This window comes from Thamnophis elegans, chromosome 11, assembly GCF_009769535.1.
Source record: "Thamnophis elegans isolate rThaEle1 chromosome 11, rThaEle1.pri, whole genome shotgun sequence".
NCBI classification, from domain to species: Eukaryota; Metazoa; Chordata; class Lepidosauria; order Squamata; family Colubridae; genus Thamnophis; species Thamnophis elegans.
The window spans coordinates 47697511-47723787 of record NC_045551.1 but is presented as its reverse complement, the minus strand read 5'-3'; the positions used below and the strand labels follow the sequence as shown (position 1 = coordinate 47723787).

The 26277-nt window shown below is 39.3% G+C and overlaps 1 protein-coding gene across 1 annotated transcript in view; it reads left to right on the top strand.

The window, feature by feature from the left end:
• GPC6 (glypican 6) overlaps window positions 1–26277 on the top strand; it is a 934808-nt gene that overhangs the window by 250096 nt on the left and 658435 nt on the right. Inside the window, 1 exon segment of the mRNA XM_032226094.1 lies at window positions 18284–18442. Coding sequence (XP_032081985.1) covers window positions 18284–18442 — 159 coding nt within the window.

The following is a 26277-nucleotide window of genomic DNA, read 5'->3' as shown; positions in this document are numbered from 1 at the left end:
TCCTTTTATCAAAATGCATGACTCCTATAAACAGCTGTTTGCTGCTAATTAGTGAGTACCATGTCAACAATTATATTTTACCATTCCTTATTAAAGGCTCTTGATTATAGCAGTAGCATTCTCTGGCTGGTTTATAATGTAAACCATTATTTGCATATTGCATTTTGCTCCCAACACTCTAGGTCCTCATTTTACCAACCTCAAAAGAACAGAAGGGTGAGTCAACCTTGCGCTCTCTCAGGATCAAACTCCAGGCTGTAGGCAGAGTTTACCTGCAATACTGCACTTAACCTTTGCTCCCCCCGGGGCTACCACTGTTCATGGGAGTTGTTTGGTTAGTCTTGCTCTTTGTCTTCCTCCAGCAGCACTCTAGGTGTATTTTCTGCTGTTTAATTTCCTGGAGATTCTCCGGGAATCAGGAGGTTTCCTGAGATTAACAGATACTGTAGAAAGGGCCGCACAAGGCCATCCAAGACAAGATCATTGTCATTTCTCATTCTAAACAGTGATTAAGGCCTTATTTGAATTATTCACCTGAATCTCAGAAACACCCCAATCTTTTGGAAACCCAGTAGATCTGTGGCTGTCGGACTGAATTGATCAAATAGGTCATATTCTCTGTGGTAGAGGATGGTGTAAAAGTATAAAAACAATTAAATAGTAACCTGGCCATGATAAAAGATCATCCATTCCCTCAAAGACAAATCAGATTACAAACTGGATCATGCTGTCACTACCCTAAGGTAGAACAAGATCTAATATATTAAACAAGACCCAGCATGCATATTGTAGTAAGCTGCGGTTTGTTTAAATATGACCTGTTGAATAAACTATAGAACATTGGGTTTTCACAACATGGACCATCACTGATGAATAACATAAGTGGGTATGTTAAACGAAGATCAATGTAAATTCATAAAGTAGCATCATATGTGATCTCTGGATACATGAATTTTTCATCTCATAGATACCTATCATTAGAAGCAAAGTTGAGGGTCTTTTTGTCCAAGCCCTTGCCCATGGCAGAAATCCTTAGAGCCTAGGCCATCTGGACAATGATTGTTTAACCTTTGCTTGAAAACTTCCAATGATGGAACACCCATGATTCCAAGAGGCAGACTGTTTCCCTTCTTCGGAAAGGAATTTCCAGACTCAAGAAATTCTTTCTTTGTTTCGGGTTTAGATTTTTGTTTTCCACCCATTAATTTTTGTCCTACTCTAAAACATCTTAAGGGATGTGGTGGCTCAGTGGCTAAGACACTGAGCTTGTTGATGAGAAAGTCAGCAGTTTAGCAGTTCGAATCCCTAGCACCGTGTAATGGAGTGAGCTCACATTATTTGTCCCAGCTTCTGCCAACCTAGCAGCTCAAAAGCACGTAAAAATGCAAGTAGAAAAACAGGGACTACCTTTGGTGGGAAGGTAACAGTGTTCCGTGTGCCTTTGGCATTTAGTCATGCCGGCCACATGACCACGGAGATGTCTTTGGACAGCACTGACTCTTCAGCTTTGAAATGGAGATGAGTGTTGCCCTCTAGAGTCAGGAACGACTAGCACATATGTGTGAGGGGAAACCTTACCTTTACCTAAAGCATCTTAGGAAATAAATCCATACCTCCTTTCTTGTGAAAGCACTTTGAATATTGGAAGGCTCCTTTCCTTTAAGTCTTTAGCCTTCTCTTCTTTATTTAAACATACTCAGTTTTTTAAAGCTCTTCAAAAGATTTACCTCCCCAGCCCCTTACCACCTTTGTCACTCTGGTCTGAACACTTTCCAGTTGCCCAGCATCCTTCTTGTATTGTGACACTGAAAATTGACTAATGTGGCATACAACCCAACAGTCACTTTCCATGATCTTGATACTAAATCTTTGTTAATGTTGCCAAATGCGTTGGTTCTTTTGGCAGCTGCATCACCCTCTTGGTTCATGCTTAATCTGTGCTTTACCAGGAAGACGTTCACATTCTTCTCGCAAATATTATGCCAGGTACCACCTATCTTCTTCTTGTGTATCTGATTTTTCCCACCTAAGTGTAGAACTCTACATTTTTTGTCATTGAACTGTATGTGGTAGAAAAGACTTGATTCATAAAGATAAATCTAAAGATAAACCTTGATCCCGACTTCGAAGATGCTAGCAACCTTGTGTTGACTGCAAAGTTGTTGAGCATCCCATCGATTCTGTTGCTTATAAAGTCATTTATAAAAATGTTAGAGAGCACTGGGCCCAGGACAAAACCTGACATATCCCAACTTATAGTAATAGCAACAGCACATAGACTTACATACCGCTTCACAGCCCTCTCTAAGCAGTTTACAGGCTCAGCATATTGCCCCCAGCAATCTGGGTCCTCATTTTACTCACCTCGGAAGGATGGAAGGCTGAGTCAACCTTGAGCCTGGTGAGATTCGATCTGCCAAACTGCAGGCAGCCGGCAGTCAGCAGAGGTAGCCTGCAGTACTGCAATCTAACCACTGCTCACTGGTGCTTATATATAGAAGAGTTCCCCAACATTTCTGGCTTTGCATACTGGCGGGGGCGAGAGGGAATGGTTCTGTCTGAGCAGCATGCAAGAGCATGCAGCAGCTCCATTTGCACAAGCAGCAGTTACGTGTGCTCACTACTGGTGCAACTGGGAATGTACATGTTCATGTTTGTGCTCACCCAATATTTCGATAGCTCAGTTCCGAACAGCTCAAGGCCCAGTTAATGGGCTACGGCTCAGGGTTTGGGGACCCCCGATATGCAGTACCTTTCTCTCATATTGACATAGAACCATTGCCATTAAAGACATATATTGGATGTGGTTGTTCAAATCCAACGGGCAGTGGGACTATCCACCAATCCATAAATTAATGACCTGCTTCATTGTATATTCAGAATCTCTTAACGGTACTTTTTTTAAAAATAAAAATGTTTACCTAGATATGCTTGAATAAAGTAATAACTAGAAGAGCATGCTGATCTGCAAGAGGATTAGAAGGCATAACAGCTTTATTGTGCCTGTGCTGTACTCAAATGAACAGTTTTGCTGTGACATTCATTTCTGCAAGTTTGATGGTTTCCCAAGGACAACTGGGTCAGACTTCTTGTAAATTAATGTCTCCCATGGGACTCATAATGAAGAGACTGTTAACTAATTATCAATCTGTTTGGGAAGGCATTCATTTTTTAATTGACCTCAAGCCCCTAAGGGAACACTAAAGGTGTCTGAAGAAAGTGGATTTTTTTCTTCTTCTCCTGGTTAGGACAAACATGAATGCGGGGGATGTGATTGCAGGGATCCAAGGAATAGGGGCAAAGGCTGGGGGTGGTAGGGAGAAGGAGGAAGATGAAAAGGATGGATTTACTTATCGGTTAGCATGAATGGTTTCTACACTGTGTATGGATCAGGTTGTTGTATATGCAAAGGGCTGTTTTGAAAAATACTGCTTTGCCCCAAAACTGCTATAGAATGAATTTAAATCATCATATGTCTGGGTCTCAGTTTAAGTAGAGAAGTTGACCTCTGGAATTTAAATGCCAGAAGCCGTTTCAGCAATGCAACCTGCCACATTGTTATATGCTATAAAGAAGATAATTGCTAAAGCAGAAGGGGAGTCAAGGTGGACTGTTCATTGGGAACTATCTTTGGCCCAGTGAAGTGACATTTCCATTTTCTTCACTTGAATATTGGACAGAATGCTAAATCAAACTTTTCTAGCATCTTAATATTCAGCAGGGTTTTTTTTTTAGTGTTCCCAACATCCCTGCAGTCTACAATTCTATTCTTTAATCTCTACTAAGGTTATGATCTATGACTTTTTTTTTCCTGGAAGATTGCTGGAATTACTTAAAATTGTTGAGTTGAAAACTCCTGAATGATGTTTTGGAAAACATAGCTGGGACATGTATCACATAGGTGGGACCTAATCATACCCCTTACCCCTGAGGACTTAAGGTACAAAAATGCATAAGAAGCTGATATGAAGGGATTCAGGTGTGATTCAGTAAAGAATAAAAAGCAGATTTGTCTTGATAAGCCGAACACAATTATTCAGTTGAATAAATGTGGGTCCCCCCTAAAGGTGGAAGAACCCCAAACACAGTATAATGCAGATATTCATACATTTCTTTGCTTTCATTTAGTTATCGTATTTTTCAGAGTATAAGACACATCTAAGTAGGTAAAAATGTAGGTGCGTCTTATACACAGAATGGGGGCTTTTGGTCTCCCAAACCCTCTAAACATCACGTTTTCACCCTCCCTGGCCCCCAGAAGCACTCTATAGGCCAAAAATGGGTGCATTTTTCACAATAATGGTTCCATTTTTCACAATAATGGACCCATTTTTGGCAAAAATGGGCCATGTGGAGCACTGCAGAGTGCTTCTGGGGGCCAGAGATGCCAAAAACATGATGCACAGAGGGCTTGGGAGCCCAAAAACGGGTAAGGTATAGAAATATAGAAATTATAAAAAATACTTAACCACACCTTCTGTGGTTTTGGTCACATAGCTAACCCACAGGCTAATGGTTTGCTTTGGAACTTTCCATGCCCTCGAGGGCTTGTTAAGGCCTGAACCTCAATTGAACGAGCTTCACATATGATCCCTTTAGCCCAGGGATTGGCAACCTTAAACACTCAAAGAGCCATTTGGACCCGTTTCCCACAAATAAGAAAACACCAGGAGCCACAAAACCCTTCCCGTGCCTGACTATTTCCTGAGCGTCCATATAACTAGCATATGTAGTCGAATTAAACTTTCTGTTTTTCTCCTGAAACTTTTCTTTTCTTGGATTTATCCATGGTTGGCCTATTGGGGTCGAAAAGGCTCAATAAACCACCGGGTGTCTCACCTTGGTGGTTGCGACGCATATTTTGAGCGACAGTGAGCCGCAGCAGAGGATGAAAGAGCCAAATGCGACTCCAGAGCCGTGGGTTGCTGATCCCTGCTTTAGCCAATCATCAAATTCATCAGATTCCTGATCAACAATGCTTTCAGAAAGGGTATGCAGAATAGAGTAGAGTAGAGTAGAGTTGAGTTGAGTTGAGTTGAATAGAATAGAATAGAATAGGAGTCGAATAGAATAGGATAGGATAGGATAGGATAGGATAGAATTCTTTATTGGACACACAAGGAATTTGTCTTTGGTGGATATGCTCTCAGTGTACATAAAAAGACAAGATACATTCATCAAAAATCGTAAGGTACAGCACTTCATATGTTTGAACATGTTTCATTCAACATTACTCTGAATGAGAAAAAATGCAGTAACATGTGCCTTAAAGCTGAGACTGAATGGGACCAATTCTTAATAATAGAGTTGCTTTTTAGGACGCTGCTCTTCCCTGGCTGCAGCACAGCCAGTCATGGAAACAGCCATTCTGAAAGAGACAACAGGAAAGGCAGACCTTTGCATGCATGGTTCTTTCTCTTATTTTATGACAGGCATTACAAAAACATAGACAGCAACTTTAAACAGGCTATAATATAGTACAGCAATATGTCTCTTGGAACAATGTGCCACCTTGCAGCTCATCATGAGTGACAATTTGTCAGTTTGATGAGCTAATGTTGGAAAAACAGCTGCCACTTCATATGCTTAACATTTCCTGCTATACTAAAGTCATGAATGGAGACATTGCTTTTAGGGACTGAGAATTGGGAGGGGGGCAATTTTTGTGTGCTTATGTGCCCTCACACATAAGACTATGTTCATGCACAGAGAAGGAAAGTGCTGCAACTGATCAGAAATCCATGCTTAATCAACCAGAATAGAGCTGGAAAGGACCTTAGAGGTCTTCTAGTCTAGAGATCCTGTATTATTTCAGATAGTTGGCTGTCCAGTTTTTCTTAAAAAGCTCCAGTAATGAAGCATCAACTTCTGAAGGCAAGTGTTGAAGCACCCACAACTTCTGGAGGAAAGTTGTTCCACTGGTTAATTGTTCTCACTGTTAGCAAGTTTCTCCTTAATTCCAGGTTGTTTCTGTCCGTGTGTGTGTGTGTGTGTGTTGTATTTGTGCTGATAAATAAATAAAGCACAAATACAACACAAATGTAACAAAGGCAACAGTAAAAATATTGGGTTTCTGTCTGGATGGTCTCTTGTGACGAGCCGATAGACAGAGAATGGAAGCAGTAAGCTTCCTCCGATATTTGGGCATACCAGGGGTTGTGACACTAAATATATATACATACATACATACATACATACATATATATATATATATATATATATATATATATATATATATATATACATACATACATACATACATACATACATACATACATACATACATACATACATACATATATATATATATATATATATATATATATATATATATATATATATTTTCTGAGGTTTTCGCGGGTGTTAGTATGTAGGTCTCTAGTTGTTCGGGTTTTCTCCCGCGTAGAATTGGAGATGTCTTGGCGACGTTTCGACGAAGTCTCATTCATAGAACACTACTCCTGGAAACACCAAACCTGAAGTAGTCTGAAGCCGCCTGAAGATGACGAATGAGACTTCGTCGAAACGTCGCCAAGACATCTCCAATTCTACGCGGGAGAAAATGTTTTTTTTTATTTGTGCTGATAAATAAATAAAGTTTTTTTATCAGCACAAATAAAAAAAACCACAAATATAACAAAGACAACAGTAAAAATATTGGGTTTCTGTCGTGATGGACTCTTGTGACGAGCCGAAGGACAGATGATGGAAGCAGTTAGCTTCCTCCCATAATTGGGGCTTACCAGGGGTTGTAAAAATCTTATATATATATATATATATATATATATATATATATATATATATAGATAGATAGATAGATAGATAGATAGATAGATAGATAGATATAGATATAGATATAGATATAGATATAGATATAGATATAGATATAGATATAGATATAGATATAGATATAGATATAGATATATAGATATATAGATATATAGATATATAGATATATAATAGAGATAGAGATAGAGATAGAGATGATAGAGATGATAGAGATAGAGATAGAGATAGAGATATATATAAAGTCACAACCCCTGGTATGCCCAAATATGGGAGGAAGGTCACACTTCCACTCTCTGTCTTCGGCTCGTCACAAGAGACCATTCAGACAGAAACCCAATATTTTTTACTGTTGCCTTTTTTGTTACATTTGTTATATTTATGCTGATAAATAAATAAAGGGAGACTAGTATAGATCTATTTCAAGCTATTTAGCTCTCATCAGCTAGCCACACCCTATGTTGGGAATCGAACCTGTGCTCTATTGCTCTATCTATCGATTCCCAACATAGGGTGTGGCTAGCTGATGAGAGCTAAATAGCTTGAAATAGATCTATACTAGTCTCCCTTTATTTATTTATCAGCATAAATATAACAAATGTAACAAAAAAGGCAACAGTAAAAAATATTGGGTTTCTGTCTGAATGGTCTCTTGTGACGAGCCGAAGACAGAGAGTGGAAGTGTGACCTTCCTCCCATATTTGGGCATACCAGGGGTTGTGACTTTAAATATATACCTCTCACCCTGGCTGGCTGATAAGGAATCGAGCTGTGTAGCTCAATGGTTAACACATCTGCCTGAGAGGCAATAGAGCACAGGTTCGATTCCCAACATAGGGTGTGGCTAGCTGATGAGAGCTAAATAGCTTGAAATAGATCTATACTAGTCTCCCTTTATTTATTTATCAGCATAAATATAATATATATATCATACATGTCATTTGGTTACAAGTTTTTGTGCATCAATTCTTAAGTTTAGAATTAATATCACTAGTTTACATTAAACATAACTGGATATTTTGCTGTCACTGAGCATTATGTGTTCAGATTACCATTAATATTCTTTCATTTGTAACAAGCCTTGTTTGCTTAAATTCACAATTATCTATCAAATAACAATGAGTCTTTAAAGTATTATAGTATCACCTGTCTCTAAGGAGTAAAAGCGAATATTAGAACAAAGAATTTCCATTAGTTTATAACAGTGGTAGTCAACCTGGTCCCTACCGCCCACTAGTGGGCGTTCCAGCTTTCATGGTGGGTGGTAGGGGTTTTGTCCGATACTGAAGCACTTTCCTTTTTTAAAAAAAAATTAATTGACTTTTAAAAAAAAATCATAGCATTATTTAAAAACATTTTCATTAGGTTTTCATAAAATCACTATTACTGTGGAACCGGTGGGCAGTTAGAAACCTTGAGCCTTGAGTTAGAAAATTTTACTACTAAAAGAGATACAAAAGTGGGCGGTAGGTATAAAAAGGTTGACTACCCCTGGTTTATAATATACATTCATATTTTCAGTCCATTGTTTCTTGTCTTGCCTTCTGGTGCTTTGGAAAATAAGTTGATCCCCTATTCCTTGTGGTAGCCCGTAAAATACTGGAATACTGCTATCATGTCATCCCTAGTCCTCCTTTTCTCTAAACTGGCCATACTCAGTTCCTGCAACTGGCCATATTCAATTCCTGCAACTGTTCTTCAAATCTTTTTCATCCAAAAGCTAAAGGGATTTAATGTTTGATTGTTCAAGAACATCATTTTGACCTACTCTTTCCTGATCAAGCAGCACCTTCCTGTTGTACACATTACTAATTGGACTGAAAAACACAACATTCAGGGCTCATTTAGAACTGTCATGTTGGATCAAATGCTTGCCAACTCAGACTAACACAAATATCCTCTTACTCTCTTTTTTTCAGTAGTGCTCATATAGGCTTATGTACATGCCCACTGTACACTCAGAGAGCCATGCCAAGACAGTTGTAAGTCACCTGCAGCACAGATGGTTAATATGCTCATAAATTTGAAGGTAGAATATAAAAGAATGAGAAACTCTGGCAAGCAGTAATAATATTCACATCATAGATTCTGTGTTGGCATTTATTAGATAAGGGACCTGGAAGGAACAAAAAAACTATCAGGGATTGTTGGAGCGGGCAGAATTGTTCAGTCTTGTTCGGGAAGGCAGAACAAAAAAACAATGAGTTTAAACTGCAAAGAAGTAGATTTTCATTAGAGTTCAGGAACATTTTGCTAACTGTAAAAGTGTTCAGCAATGGAAGCGAGCAGTGGTGGGTTTCAAATTTTTTAAAGAACCTCTTCTGTAGGTGTGGCCTGCTTTGTGGGAGTTGTATGCCAGCCATGTGACTGGGTGGGTGTGGCCAACTGGTAAAATGTGGTGAAACTCACTTAACAGTGCTCTTGCTTAGCAACCAAAATGTTGGCTCAGGAACTCTGGCACTGAAGTGTGCAAGTCTTAAAGCTGTCAAGTTGCAAGACCCTTGCACCCCCTAACCCTTTAGAAAAAAACCCAGGGTGTTCAAACTTGACAGCTTTAAGACTTGTGGACTTCAACTCCCAGAATTCCTCCTCTTGCTCTTCATCTTGATGATGTGCGGACAGGTGGGGGGAGGGAGCTGGAACCGGTTCTAAATGGCACTGTAGATTTGTGGAACCTCTTCTATAGAAGAGGTTAGAACTGGCAGGAACCCACCCCTGGAAGCGAGTGTGTAGATTCTTCCTAAGGAGAAACTGGGTGCATATCTGAGGTGGTATTCTGCTGGTATGCCCTGGTTCGGGCGAACGAGTAGTGGCGGTGGCGGTAGGCTCCACCCACCCACTCAGATGTCATCACAGACCCTCTGCACATGTGCAGATGGTTCTGTGCACATGAGCGAACTGGCAGTGGTGCGCACACAAGCAAACTGGAAGTAGCGCCTGCCAGATCCCACCCCTAATACAGATGGTTAAGCACCCAGTGTGCTTATTAGAAATAGTTATACAAATATTGTAAAAATGAACATTACTTCAAGCATGATACATGTAGTTAAGAGTTAAAGGTATTTCAAGTGGAATGATGCTTTTAAGAAAGGATTTCCCACCAGTCCCCCTTAGAAGGATAAGTTCCCACACTTTGGTAACATAAAATACCGCTGCCAAAGATGATGGGATTTCAACTTCTCAAATTTTCAGTCCTATAATGTGACTCCTATTTCTTTATGAAGCTGAGTGATCAAGTTAAAACAACACAGCAGCAAGCAATAAAAAAAAAACGTGGTGAATGTAATGCAAGCTGTTACCAAGTATCTCAGTCCCAACAAGGTTTTCCCAACTGAGTTTGAACTATTTTCTTCCCTGCTGATTGGTTTTGTACTGAAACAGTAAAGGTGTGACAGGGGATGCACGATCTTAGGTCCTGCCAATTTAATCAGTTCACTGGGTGTTCTCAAGCAAGTCTTTACAATTTTGCTCTTAAGATTCATTTGAGATTCAATGGAAGAATCCCATTGTATGCCAGGAACACATTCAACTTGCTGCAGGAAGTAGAAGAAAAGGATGAGAATCATTCACACTTCGACTTGGATTCTAAGATACTTGAGCTTAAGAAAGTTCCTTTCTATTTTCTTCTCCATCAGAGCCTTCCATACTATCCCTGACCCTATATTTGCATAGATGCATGTTGCAGTGTTAGAATGTGTTTAAAAGGAAAAGAGAAAATATCCTGTTTTGTGAATTTCCTAAATGTATCAGGATCCAGCTTAGCAAAACATAATAACAGTGTTGGAAAAGACCTTGGAGGTCTTCTGGTCCACCCCGCTGCTCAAGCAGGAGGTTCTATATCAGTGATGCCTAGCCTTTTTGCCATCGCTTGCCAAAAGCAGGGTGAGCACAGGGGGATCGTGCATGCGTATGCCCACATCCATAATTCTATGTGTGCCACACACACCTGTGTGCATGACCCCTGCCCTCCCCCTGATTTTGGTGCATGATGGACCAATTTTTCACCCTCCCTAGACTCCAGAGGCTTTCTAGGAGCCTGGGAAGGGCAAAAATAGCCTCCCCTGCCCCCTGGAGGCCCTCCAGAGACCCTCCGGAGTTTCAGAAGGCTTCCCTAAAGCCTCAGGAGGGCGAAAAACGGCCGTACAGGCAACCTGGAAGTCCATTGCTGAACTTCCAGTTTGCACGTTGGGTTGCAGGTTCAGGGAAGCCTCCAGAGGGTGAAAAATGGCAGAAAATGAAAGCCAAAGTCAGCTGGCCAGCATGAACATGCGTGCTGGAACTGACAGGGCAACGCCTCATGTGCCCTAACAAATGGCTCCATGCCATAGGTTTGCCATCGCGATCCTATGCCATTTTAGACAAGTGGTTTAGAAACCTCTAGTGATGAAACACCCACAACTTCTGAAGGCAAACCTTCCACTGGTTAATTGTTCTCCATGTTAGCAGGTTTCTCCTTAGTTCTAGGTTGCTTCTCCCCTTGATTAGTCTCCATCCTGATGAGACATATCATCAATACCAAAGACACACAACCATCTGAGATATGCCTTTGGTATTGTCCACACTTGGATTAAACTAAAGAAAACCAGAAATGATCATATCGTTCTTTTCAAAGCTCTTATGGAAGCTTAATAGACTCAGATGGAGTAGCATCAATTACTAAGTTACTGGTTAGTTTCCAACTTGAGTATGTCATTAAAAAATTCAGTTGTAATATTTATGTCATCCATCATTTGAAAATCAAGTAAGTTTGTGTGATAAAATTTTACATCAACTTAGGATGTCATTATCATTAATGTCTGTAGCCAGAACTTTAATAAGATTTCAGAAGTGAGAGAACCAAAAAGCTGATATTTTGCCAGTACTTAGGGCAACCTACTCAAAAGTAAGCCCTTAATTTCAGTGCAATTTTCTCATAAACATGGATCTGCACATTTTGTAGCTTTATTTAACTCAGTCAAGTGTTTCTTCAGGCTTGGTGTGGTGACTTCAGCTCATTGTGGATCTTGAACTTGTAAACACACACACACACACACACACACACACACACACACACACACACAACTAGGAATTTAACCTGTATAGTATTAGGATTTAAACATCAGGGACACCTGTCAGAGAAGACTTTTGGTGCTATCAATCATTTAGGTTTTTGACTCAGTTTGATGTCCAGCCCAAGGAGTTCAGAGAGCTGTTTTTGCCCTTGCTTCAGCGAAGGGGAAGGATGAGATTGATTTCTCATTGCTCTCAACTTCACATGGCCTTAATTCCCCAATGTTTCATCCCATTTCTGACTGTTTACAGTTCTAAACCATTTGGGCTAGTAAACCCTAAGAAATTTATTTGGTTTACATTTTAATGCATTTTACATTAAACTTAAATATTATTTTATTTACGTTAAATATTATTTTATTTATATTTACATAAATAAAACTATTTAGAAGTTATTTATTTATAACTATATAAGCATTTATATATTTATATAATTTACATATAATAAATGCATAAATAATACATGTATAAATTATTTTCTTATTTATATATTTAATAAAATGATATTTATTTATGCTATAGGGAAGTGGTCCCCAACCGTTCTGGCTCCACAGATGGATAGCAGAAACAGCAGTGGGGATGCATGGTTAATTTCACATGTGCAACCTAGCTCCCACGCATGCATAAATGAAGCTTCGTGTCTCGCCCACTGCTTGCGTGGCCTGGTTTTCAATGGGCCACAGACCAGTACCAGTCTGCTGCCCTGAAGATGGGGACCTCTGCTATAGGACATCATATGCCAAAACAACTAGTAGTAGACATAGGGGTAGTTTTTCCCCTCATGCCCCTCATGCTATCACTCTGTTAAATACCTGTAAAAGTGCTATAAATATCTATGTATACAAAGTGAGGTAGTGTGGCTATAGTATTATTATTTATCCTTCTACTACCTTCTTTATTCTCTCTCCCCCCTTTATTGGCATTATTATTATTATTTTATTGCTTTGCATTTACACTGAGTGGTTCCATGCTGGAACCAAATTTGGCCAAAATAAAGCTATTCTGTTTATTTTGTTTTGTTTTGTTTTGTTTTGTTCTGTTCTGTTCTGTTCTGTTCTGTTCCACTCCACTCCACTCCACTCCACTCCACTCCACTCTATTCATTCCTATTCCTATTCCTACTCCTACTCTTATTCCTATTTCCATTCCATTTCACTCCATTCTTATTTATATTTATATGAAGTTGCATGTTAATCTAAGTTCCAATGTGAACTTCATGTATGTATCTGTAAATATCCACATTTTTTTTTAATTCTGCACCTTAATTCATGATCACTGATTATAAATATCCAGTTATTAGGAAAGTTACATATGGTATATATACAATATGTATATGTATATGCATATCCAGCCATAATTTTAGAAAAGCAATAAGTAAGCTGATACGATAACCCAGGATAAACCAAACCAAATTAGTGTTGAAAAATTGATGCTAAGTAAAATCATATTTGAAAGGTTAATCCATCCCTAATCTTGGCAAAGAGTATATCCTCAGAAAATGCTTATTCATATGTTTCGGCATTGGACACACTGTTCCTTTACAGCAGGGGTGTCAAACACATGTCATCATGGTGGCATCATGTGATGTATCAAGACTTTTTTCCTCTTTGTTAAACCAGGCATGGGTGTGGTCAGAGCATGACGCATCCGATCCACGGGCCGGGAGTTTGACAGCCTTGCTTAACAGTATACATTTTGTGTGCAATTTTGACAAACTTGCTAAGTGAAGAACCTTATTGCTGAAAAGCACAGTGGCCGAAGTATATCTACTTTCTGTTTGCCTTAGGAAATGTGAATTAGGAACCTTTTTATTGAAACACATATCAGATTTCTCCTCTACCCGTACCTACTTCATTGTCACAATACAACAGTTGTATTGTTCATTGATAAAATATTATATTTTTAGAGCTGCTTCATTTATTATAACTTCTAGGGACCTTACAGGAAGGTTGTGGTTGAATAACCACAATTACCTGCATTTGAATATAAAGTCACAGTGCTTGTAAACTCTGTGACACTGTTCTAGGTATGTAGATTTTTTTCAAATCTTGTACTAAAAGTTTGTCAAAATGGAGCAAGTGTAATATTAGAAAAGTAACAAATCCGGGAATTGAACGCTAGTAGTTGAAATTTTAGTAGATGATGGGCTTGATTTATTTAATATGAGCCACAAAGAGAAAGAGGAGAGAGCTACCATCTTTAATCTGAAGCACTGCGGTTTATCAAGTTTTAATAGGGGCAGTGACTGAATTAATTCTCATTTTTGTCTGGCATAGTGCTGGCACAGCATAACTTAAAGTAGTCAGATTTCTCTATGGGGAACCCCTTTGGGGGAAAGCAAAACTGTTCAACTGTATTCAATGCCACTTCTGACATATAATCTTTGCAATAAGTGGTATAACAGCAGAGAGCAAAGTGTTTCCTGGAGTAAAATGTCCTGAATTTCTGGAGAGCCCAATTGCAGTCTATGAAATAATTCTGTAAATATCCAGATCAATCGTTAAACAACATTTTAGAGGAAAAGGTTAGGAAACTAACCATCCAAGAAAATGAGCTGGTTTGGCAAATGGACGGTAGGAAATAATAAAGTCGTTCACAGAGGGATGGAGGTTTAAACATTAATACTAGCTGATAACCTGATGCTGCCTGGGTATTTATTTATCCCAACCCTCCTTCCATGAATGTCACCCCAATTTCTAATGTTGGATTTTTCCCCTTACCAAAGGGAGCCCCCTTGTGGAGTACTGTGAAGCCGTTACCATGGCAACTCCACGGCGCTGTACAGTAGAAGCCATTTTAATGTAGTAAGTAGAAGCCGTTATAAGGTACAACAGGCTTTTAACAGAACACACAGCCCAAGGGCTGTTAGGAGTGTCTTACCCCCATAGTATTTGTTTCCAGACGGTAAGTCATCTGTGTATTAAGTTTAGTAGAAATTGCTCGAGGCTTCCAGAGTTATGCTGGGACACATAGACACACAATTATATATGTATGTATGTATAGGCATGGGGGAGCTGCTGAGATCATTCTTCCTTGCCTTGGCCACCTTCTAAATGGAACTATGTCTACCTAATGCATAAAGAAGAATTGATATGGGCAAAAGGCTGTGATCTTTAACTAAAGATTGCTTATTTTTTTAGGCTGTGCAGTGCTGTGGATTCTAGGCTGGAAGGTGTTTTGGCTTCACTTGGGTTGTGAACCTCCATCCTTAAATAGTTACACCTTCTCCCAAAGCTGCTGTGCTATCTCAGGGGAAAAAAAATAAAGTTTCTTTCCGATGGAAGCTGCATTTGCACATCTGGAATCCAAAGCACCCTTTTGTCTTTGAATCCAAAGTGCTGCACTGCTTTATTTCCCCCCCCCCTCTTTTAATTATACTTTATATAGCCATTCATCTTAAATAGACAACTGTTGAGTGTGAAGAGTTTTAAGATAACTTCTCATCTGAATACTTCCCTTTCAAATGCCTTCATATGCCTTAGGATCCAATTCCTCTATTCCTTTCTTCTCTTTCTCATCTATTTTCAGATGAGGTCTTTTCTCAGCTAGCAAAGTATTTCATATCAGAACAAAGTCAACAAAATTTCCTTTAGTGGAATTTTGATTCTAAAATCTGTGTGAGCGATGCTAAACTTGCAATCTTTTTGATTTGGACTAAACTAGTGATGGCTTTTCCAGACCAAATGCCCAATGCATGCTCGTGCCCGAACCCCCAAAATGCGTGTGGACCCCCTGGCATGCACCCCACTGCAAATGCATGTGCAGCCACCCCCATGTCCCCAAACCCCACCCCCATGCACACACCTGTACATGTTTATGTGTGTCCCACATGCGCCCTGCACCCCACACATGTGCTGCAGAGACCTGAAGACCAGTTAGCTGGGAGGAGGCACACATGCATGAGAGGCAGAGCTTAACTGGTGTGATGGTTCGCCTGCCCACAGAGAGGGCGCTGTGTGTCACCTCTGGCCCGTGTGCCATAGGCTTGCCACCATGGGACTAAAACATACTTGCCTATAGTGCTGTAATCAATAATTTAAATATTATAACATAATTAATTTGTGAGGTTTTAAATATACAAGTAAATCAACTAGATCTGATTCATGTCTGTGAGTTGTTTTTAAAAAAAATAACCTTTCACAATCTCCCCCATCCCATATATTTTGGAATTAAATGTTGGCTGGTAATTCCACAAGATGTACTGCCAACACATCTGTGCAGCACTAAATTGTGAGGTTGGTATAAGCCCTTAGCTTATAGCTTTGCCACTTAAGAGCACACAGAGATTTTAATCAACATTCATTATACCCAAAATGAAGCAGTTTACATCAGAACAGTTCTCATTGAAGAGGCAAGCCCTCGGTTACATTTCTGTAGATGTCGGTGGGATTTTTTTTTTTTTTAATTTCTTCCTCCCGGCAGGCTGAGCTAAACATTTCTGACAACCAGAGTACAGCTTCGATTGGAAAGTCACAGTTCATGTAATAACTGAGCATTTTAATTTTGTAAGTTAAAGAATTGGCTTCCCCTTGCAGATTGCATTAATGTAAACTGGGCTGGGCAGAGATGTAGGCATGGTACATCAAGAGATAACCGGGATAATTAAATGCAAAATCTTTCATTACTATTTTTGCTGCATTTTCATCTTAAATTTTAAACATCTCTTGCATTTTTACTCATAATTATGTATTTGGCATTACTGGAAAAGAAATCAGCTGATACCTATATCAATCTTTAATAGCTAACAGTTGCCAATAGAATGCAGTGGAGGAAGCTGTTGTGTCCTGTCGACCGCCGGCCCCTCTAGCAGCCAAATCAGATGTGGAGGCAGCGTGGGAGTTAGGGTCAGCATCAAGCCAACCTAAGAGCTCTGAGGGGAAGAAGGAATGGAGCAGGCAGAGAGAGAGAGAGACAGACAGAGGTGGAGCCTGGGCCATCTGTCAGCCCTCAGATGGAGAGTCAACAGCCCCCGTGTCTGGCGGTGGTTGATGAAGAAGAGGAGGAACATAGCAATAGCAGTTAGCAGTTAGATTTATACACCGCTTCATAGGGCTTTCAGCCCTCTCTAAGCAGTTTACAGAGTCAGCATATTGCCCCCACAGTCTGGGTCCTCATTTTACCCACCTTGGAAGGATGGAAGGCGGAGTCAACCTTGAGCCAGTGAGATTTGAACCGCCGAACTGCAGCTTAGCAGTCAGCTGAAGTGGCTGCAGTACTGCACTCTAACCACTGCGCCACCTCGGCTCTCTACATCTGGGTCCAGTGCCTGATCCGCGGATGTGCAGAAGGCAGAGGAGATGAGAGCAGTGGAAATTCATGGGCTGATCTTTAGGAAGGAAGAGCCATCGCTGCTAGTGGAACCCCACCTTAGCTCTGGGGATAAAAGGCAGGGGGCGGAGATGAATAGATGAAGCAGATAACTATTCCTCTCCCTGCTGGACAGACTTGTAAGCCTGCAACGAGAGAGAAACTTTTTGCTGGGGCTGCTTGGGCTCCTAATAAAGTTATATTTGAGTTAACTTCAGAGGGTTTGTTGTGTTTGGGGAGTTGGGTCAGAACAGAAGCTCGGTATGGTGATAGAATTCCGCATAACTTTTTTTTTTTAAAAAGAAGCAAACTGAAATCCTTCCTGATCCATGTTTTAATTTTTATAATCTAACACATACTTAAAAGATTAGCTGCCCCCAGTCCCCAGAAAAGTTACTGTGCTACAATCAGTAGGGAAACTCTTTCTTATAGTCCTTTGAGTACCGTATTTTTCAGAGTATAAGACGCACCAAGGTTTTGAAGAGGCAAATTAAAAAAAAAAAGTTTTTGCACTCTACAGACTTACCCGTTTTTCATGAAAATGGGCCCGTTTTTTTAAAGGCATGAATAGCCTTTAGGAGGCTTGTAGAGTGCTCCTGGGGGAGGGAGGCCCCAAAAATGACCCTCTTTTTTGCAAAAACGGACCTGTTTTTTGTCAAAAAAAATTGCATGCATAGCCTTTAGGAGGCTTATAGAGTGCTCCTGGGTGTTGGGGGGGGGCAAAATTGAGCAAAGAACAGCCTGTTTTTCACTAATTTCTGCCCTCCCCAGCCCCCAGGTACACTCTGCAAGCCTCCTTCAGGCTTTGCACGGCCATTTTGGTGAAGGGGGCAGGGTTTCAGTAGGCAAAATATGCTGTACTCAGTGTATAAGATGCACCCAGATTTTCAGCCTCCTTTTTGAGGCAAAAAGGTGTGTCTTGTACTCCGGAAAATATGGTAAGTCTAACTTGCAGAGAGGTGGAGAGAAGAAGGCCCTAGGAACAGGACCTCCTATCTTGATAGTGACATCTTAATTATAAAATTATCTTGTGGAGCCTGATTGTTAAAAACTCCTGTGGAATATATCAGCACACGACAGAATGTGACATTATGCATGCCCAATCTTTCTTATGGTTTGCATTCATGTCCTTTCCTTGCAGGGGAACACTTGAGAATCTGCCCTCAGGAATACACATGTTGCACTTCAGAAATGGAAGACAAACTAAGCCAGCAAAGCAAACTGGAATTCGAGAATCTGATGGACAAGACAAGCCATTTTGTCCGCACCACATTTGTATCAAGGCACAAGAAATTTGATGGTGAGTAGCAGGCTCTGTTTTGCTTATTCTTAGAAGCAAAGTCTGTGGTTATTTATAAATGAAATAAATGGGACATACAGGTAAAGGGATTAAAATACAGTACTTAATGCTTCCCGTCTGAAAATGATCCAGGCAGTGGCAAAATCGTTCAAAGAAATGGCAAGACTATATATTTTTTTTCTATTCATAATTATGCATACAGTTATATGTGCAGGAAATATATTTTTGTGCTTTTTTTTAAAGAACAAAAGTCATTCAGACATAGGAATCTTGATCCCCAGTGTTTCTGAAAGTAAATAACGGGCTTTTTGCCCCCTAAAGATTTATCTTAGCAAGGCCAATGCTCAGCAAGAATATTAATTGTATATTCAAGGCTTGGAGATCATACTCAATTGTTGTCCTGTTAGGGCAAGAGCTTATCTGGAAACTGTCATTTTTTTATTTGTGGTAACTTATATTAATTGCAGTAATATGAAGGACTAGGCTGCTCAGACCCTGAAGGAGTTGTCTACTATTTGTAACAGTGCGTGGAAGTCGATCTATTTTACTAGATAGTTAATGCTTCTTTTCCCTATTATAAACTCTGTTCGGCTGAACATGACATTTATATTTTGCCAAAGAAATTATGGAAGTAATGGGAGATTGGTGAGCTTTTTTGTCGCAGTGCATCTACCTTGTTTCCATCAATATATCAGAATATATTCCCTGTTTATGTAAGATATCACCCAGGTTTCCTTGCTGCAGGCTTTATAGACATTTTGCAACCTACAATAAGATTGTCATCCTCAGTGTTGAATCTATTTTATGGCATTATTCCAGGTATCCCATCCCATTTCTTTTTCTCACTTCCAAAACAAAATAAATCGAAAGAACAATAAATTTAAAAAGCAAGAATCATTAAGAATCAAATTATCCTTTTGAAGAATTTCAAGATTTTTTTTATCCTTGTTAAAAGAAAGATGCTTGGTGTCAGCATTCCTAGTATCATGTAGAATTAAATCAGAGACCAAGGCAAAAATATCCTTAAAGTTCTGATTTAATAAAGCAGACATCTTAGGCACATCTGTGTTAATCCCAATACTGGAAATGACATCAGAATTCCACCCAGTTAAAAGTTCATGATCTTGTCCCCACACCCACAATCCATCACATGGTCCAATCTTCTTCTTCCATGCTGGCATCCACACCCAGCTGCTTCCGGTCAGGTGTGCTGGTGTGGAGACAAAGGATGACCTTGGCTTCTAGTAAAGAATGAAAACAATACATTCCAAAATCTCACTCCTGTCTATTCCCCCCTCCCATCAACTATACTAATGAAACAGCATAATGAATTAAGAGAAAGTGTGGCAGGCCAAAATTCTAAAAGGAATATAAATGCAGGCCTGACACTTGGTTCCCAAGAGTACTACAATTATTACTAAATCTCCCACCAGTGCACAGGAATGTGTTCTTTAAAACACAAAGCAAGGGAGAAAGATAATGTCCTCTGCTTTCTGCAGAGAGGTTCTCAATGAATCTTCCATTGCAAAGAGGAGTAGTTATGACAGCTCACCTCATGCATAACTTATAATGCGGTAGGTAAGAGGAGAATCAGTCTGTGCCCAGGATATAGTAAGATGTAAACTGTAGTAGCTGGCTGCATATTTACTTGGACGCTATGGATAGGAATTAGGAATATTGCTGAGCATAAGCAGAACTCATCCTATAAATATAAATATATAAAAGATGTTTCCTCTTGCAGAACAGAAGACTGCCTGCATAGGATTTTTCTTCCTTCATATTTTGATACTCTTCTGGATGGAATAGAAAAGTAGTGTGGCATCAGCATGCAAGATGAAAAACATGTTTCTCTCTTTCAGAGGAGGTGAACATATTTTTAATACTGTCACTCTTCTTAGAGAGTATGCTAAAATTATATAGGAAGGTAGAAAAATAATGACATTGTGGCAATATGAATCACTCTCCTTAAATTACTCTGTTTTGTTGTTGTTATGACTCAACTGCTAATTGAATTGTTTGACTTCTCCCCCATTACGTAGGTACTTTTGAAATTTAAGCCCCAAGTAAAACCATCTATTTATCTATTACGCAGTACCATAAAATAAGTGTCTCTGGATGCAATTATATGCAAATCATAATTTGCTGTTTTCTTTTGTCCACTATATGCTCAGCAAAGTTTAACTTTAAAATTCTTTTATGGTGCCCCGTAAAATACATGAAGGTGGTAAGCATTGGTGGGATTCCAAATCTTTTCCTACCAGTTCTATGAGAGCGCGCACAACACTCAAAGAACGCCCTTGGTGTGAGCGCTGGTGAGCTGAGCTGTTTGTTAGCTCAGCTGAGGCGTAGCAAACTGTTCTGCTGCGCTAATTAGTTGGCCTAAAAAACAAGGTAACATAGGACAGGGAATGGCAGGTGCGGGACGGGGGGCAATCAGAGATGGTATTTGCCGGTTCTTCAAACTACTCAAAATTTCCTCTATCGATTCGCTTGAACTGGTCCGAATGGGCTGAATACCACCTGTGGGGGTAAGACAGAGTTACTTAATTCACAGAGAACCATATTGTTATTTATCACCAGGAAACTGCAATCTCTTCATATAATTTTGCTAATGGACTTAAGTGACTTGAATTTTATGTAGAAATAGGTTTTAATTAGGATAGTTTTATGTAGATTATATATTTTTTTTAATTATTAATATGCCACACTAATGATGGATATGTGATTTTCCAAAGTCACCTAGAAACAAGCCTTAAGACATAAGGAAGAACGTTAGAATATGCATGTTGCATTCTACATAGCAGAGGATTTTGGAAAAGCGCCTAGGAAATTAAACTAGAGATTATAAGTACAATTGATCATTGTCATTTGCCTTAATGTCAGATTTGCCAAGGCACATAGCCTTAACAGAATTGATCAAAACTTGTATATCAATGGACATGATAGTATTCTTCCAATATTTGAGAGGCTGTCACAGAGAGGAGAGGTCTATCTATTCTCCAAAGCACCTGAGGGCAGGACAAGAAGTAACAGATAGAAGCTTACCAAAGAGAGATTCAACCTAGAATTAAGGAGAAATTTCCTGAGAGTCAGAACAATTATTCAATGGAGCAGCTTACCTCTAGATGTTTTGGGTGCTCCATCACTAGAGATTTACAAGATGTTTCCATTTATCTGGAATGGTATATAGTCTGCTTGAGGAGGTGATTGGACTATAAGACCTCCAAGTTCCCTTCCAACTCTGTTATTCTGTAATTTTACTGAATAAATGCTAAACTTATTTTGAAAATAATATTTCTCAAGAAAATTCTAGGTTCAGGTAAGCCAGTAGCAGTCTAGTCATTTTGCAAACAGGGACTTAATGGAGAATATGCAACACATAGCGTTCTGGCACTTTTTCATCGAACTTCTGCAGGCTGTGGTGGGTTACAACCGATATGCCCCAGTATGGGAGTACCGGTGCCTACCGGGAGCACCAGGTACCGTTCCGGTATGGTGCTCCGGAGGGTCTGCCCGGTGGCGCAGTGGTTAAATGCAGCACTGCAGGCTACTTCAGCTGACTGCAGTTCGGCTGTTCAAATCTCACCGGCTCAGGGTTGACTCAGCCTTCCATCCTTCCGAGGTGGGTAAAATGAGGACCCGGATTGTTGTTGGGGGCAATATGCTGACTCTGTAAACCGCTTAGAGAGGACTGAAAGCCCTATGAAGCGGTATATAAGTCTAACTGCTATTGCCCACCCGCCATCCTTACCTGTATTTGAGCTCTTCGGGGCTTTTGCACTGGAGCATCACAGAGCATCACTGACGGTAAGTATGCATGCACGTGCTATGTGTGTGTGTGCGCGCTTTGCACGTTCATGTGGAGGATGCCGGGCCCCGTTGCACCATATTGGTTGCAATGGGATCCGGAACCCACCACTGCTGTAACGGTATGTTCCAAAAACAGAAGGAGGGAGATAATGGCAGATCAGAGGAGGAACTAAACTAAACTGTTTTGGCTGCCTTTTGTCCAAGCTGACAGTTAGCCACTCTACAAAAACACAGTTGCTACATGTGTTAAGTGTAATTATTTAGTCTCAAAAATAATGTCAAGTTCTTTCTGTATAACTTTTTATAGTAAGGTAGACTGATAGTCTTCCATCTCTTGCAATATTTTTGAGACAAAGGAATAATCTCCTTGCAACAGAATGGACTCGTGATTATTTCTCTTTTTGTTACAGGTTAAGGCAGGTTTAGTCAACTATTTGAATCAACAATTATAATTTGTATTCCACTTAGGCTATATCATACCTTAAAACAGTTTACAATATATTATCCTTCCAATAACATCATAATGGTACCTTATTATCACCAATTGCTTATAAGTGGTGACTTTGATGAGCAGCTGTTTTGCAGCCAAGCCAATTTTTTTAAGTATTGCTCTATCAGCAGTTGAAACCCACCACAGCAGAAAGAGTTGTGCCATGAATTTTAATGAGCAGGCAGTTTCTGTTCAGTGACATTTCTTAACTAATCTTCTGAATAATATAGGAATATGAAGGCATTCTGATTTTTCTACAAGGGAAAGCCATTACGCGGAAGGTGCATTTCACTATTGTTTTCTAATATTATGTAGAAAACATATTAAAATATTAGATTAAAATGAAATTTTAGTCTAGTAATGATAAAAACTGGGTTTCCACATCGTGCTAAGCCATAATATGGTCATTCAGTACATCATCGTTAAAGACATTATTTAGTATGAAGTGCAATTAGAGCCAAAAAGAATTTACATTGTTCTATGTCAAGATCTCCCATTCTTGGTAAATTCTCCATGCTTGCTGGGGAATTCTGGGAGCTGAAGTCTCCGCGTTTTAAAGTTGCCAAGATTGGGAAATTCTGCTGTATGTAGAGCTTGAATCCCTATACCCATGATGGCGAACCTATGGCACGCCAGAAGTGGCACACAGAGCCCTCTCTGTGGGCACATGCACCATCACCAGCTGGTCTTCTGGTTTCGGGGCGCATGGTCTTTGTGCATGCTGGAGTCCCGGAAACCCGAAGACCAGCTGGCCAGTGCACATGCAGTCTTCACACATGGTCTTTGGGTTTACAGTGTAGTGGCATGTGTGAAGACTACCTGGCTGGTGCGCATGCATGCGTTGGAAACCCGAAGATCAGGTGGCTGATCTTTTGGGCACTCGGTGCCGAAAAGGTTCACCGAAACTGGCCTATACTATAGGTTTCCGATAGATGAAACAAACAAGGAGGGTAAAAATTATTGGAGCTTCTCACCTCTGACATGTTTATTAAGTCCATGGAAGTCACCAAGCAAATATAATAATCAAATACAATCTCCATCAAAGATGCACATTATACATTTATAAATTTACAGAAATTAAGATGGGAGAAGAGAATGTAATGCACCTTCCAGCTCAATCATTTATATGCACTTCAAACTCACTGGTTTGTGAATTTAATGTAACATTATTATTTTTTTTTTTTTACCCCTCCCTCCCTCCACCCCCCCACCCCCCCTCCTCCTTCCCCCCCCCCGACTTCCCAGAACCCGTACCCGGTATGGATTTTTAACTAACACAGTCTAAAATCTATTGAGAAAAAAGAAATAAAGAAATTAATGACATTCTAGATTGACCTTAGCTTCTTCTTACTGAACTAACTTTTAACAGTTTAAATCATTTCTGATCTTAAGCATAGGCTAACTGGAATTTCTTAGTCCCGTATTTATTTTGTATATAGTCAATCCATTTTTTCCAGTCTCGTTTATATCTCTCATTTGAATGATCTTTGAGATATGCCGATATTTTAGCCATTTCCGCTAAGTTTGTTACTTTCAATGTCCATTCTTGGATTGTAGGCAAGTCTTCCTTCTTCCAATATTGCGCCACCAACAGTCTTGCTGCAGTTATCAGGTGCAAAGTCAAATTGGTCTCTACCACTGTAAAGTCAGTACATATACCTAGTAAAAATAACTGAGGACTAAACTTTATCCTTCTTTTAAAAACATTTTGCATGACCCACCATATTTTTATCCAAAATGCCTTAACCTTTTGGCAAGTCCACCATATATGATAATATGTAGCATCGAGAGAACCACACCTCCAACATTTAGGCTGTACATTCGGATACATAGAAGCCAACTTTTTAGGATCTAAATGCCATCTATAGAACATCTTGTAAAAATTTTCTCTCAGATTTTGAGCTTGTGTAAATTTCACATTTCTTACCCAGATTCTTTCCCATGTATCCAACATTATTGGTTCCTCAATATTTTGAGCCCATTTTATCATACAATCTTTAACTAATTCTGTTTCTGAATCCATCTGTATTAATACATTATATATCCTCTTTATATGCATTAAGCTTTGATCTCTTATTTGTTTAAACAGATTATCCTCAACTTGAATAAAACCAATTTTTTGATCTATTTTCCACCTGGCCTGTAATTGCCCATACTGGAACCATGTTTGAACTACCTTGTCCTCTTTTAATACCTCTAAAGATTTTAATTGTAATACCCCCCTTTCCGAGGTAAGAAGCTGTCTGTAAGTAATTCTGTCCTGTTTTTGTGCTGTATTCATATTTTCAATTGCGTGTCTAGGAATTGCCCACATGGGTATCTTGTCATTTAATTTATATTGGTATTTCTTCCAGACCCGCAATAAAGCATTTCTTAAAATATGACTTTTAAAGTTCTTATCCAATTTTTTGTTGAATAACAGGTAAGCATGCCAACCAAATAGCAGATCGTGTCCCTCTATGTTCAATATTCTATCATTGGTTAAGTGAATCCAATCACTAATTACAGATAATGCCACTGCATCATAATATAGTTTTAAATTAGGTAGTTTCAATCCTCCTCTCTCACGTGCATCTTGCATTATTTTCATCTTTACCCTCGGCTTCTTTCCTGCCCACACAAATTTGTTAATACCCTTCTGCCATTCTAAAAGGTTCGCATCTTTTTTTAGTATAGGTAACATTTGGAAGAGAAATAAAAATTTTGGTAGAATGTTCATTTTCACTGCCGCTATCCTACCCAGCAAAGATAGGTGCAATTTCTCCCATTTTTTCATCTCTGTCTGTATGCTATGCCAAAGTGGTTCATAATTATGCTTATATAATTTCCCATTTGAAGTTAAAATGTTAACTCCAAGATATTTGACTTTTTTAACTACCTCACATCCTAGCATCACTCCTAATTCTTCCTTTTGTTTAATATTCATATTTATAGCTAATATTTTGGTTTTTCCTAAGTTTATTTTAAAGCCCGACACTTGACCATATTGATTAATCATATTCATTAAAACCATACTGGATTCCTGCGGTTGTTCCAATATTATAACCAAATCATCTGCAAAAGCGCGGACTCTATATTCTTGCTGCCTAATCTTGATCCCTTTTAAACCATCCAGGCCCCGTATTTTATTCAACAATACTTCCAAAGTTATAATAAACAATAATGGGGACAAAGGGCAGCCCTGTCTTGTACCTTTTCCAATTTGAAAAGAGTCTGTTAGACTTCCATTGACTATGATTTGTGCTGTTTGCTGTTGGTATATTGCTTTAATTGACTGTAAAAAATTATCTCCTATCTGCATTTTTTGCAGTATCATCAACAGAAATTGCCAGTTAACTCGATCAAAGGCCTTCTCAGCATCCAAAAATATAAACGCAGCAGGGATCTGATTGTTCTTTCCCAAATATTCTAATGCATTAATAATTAATCTAACATTACTTTTCATCTGTCTCCCTTGTATAAAACCTGTTTGGTCCGTATGTATCAATTGTTGAGTGACCAACATTAACCTATTTGCTAATATTTTAGTAAAAAT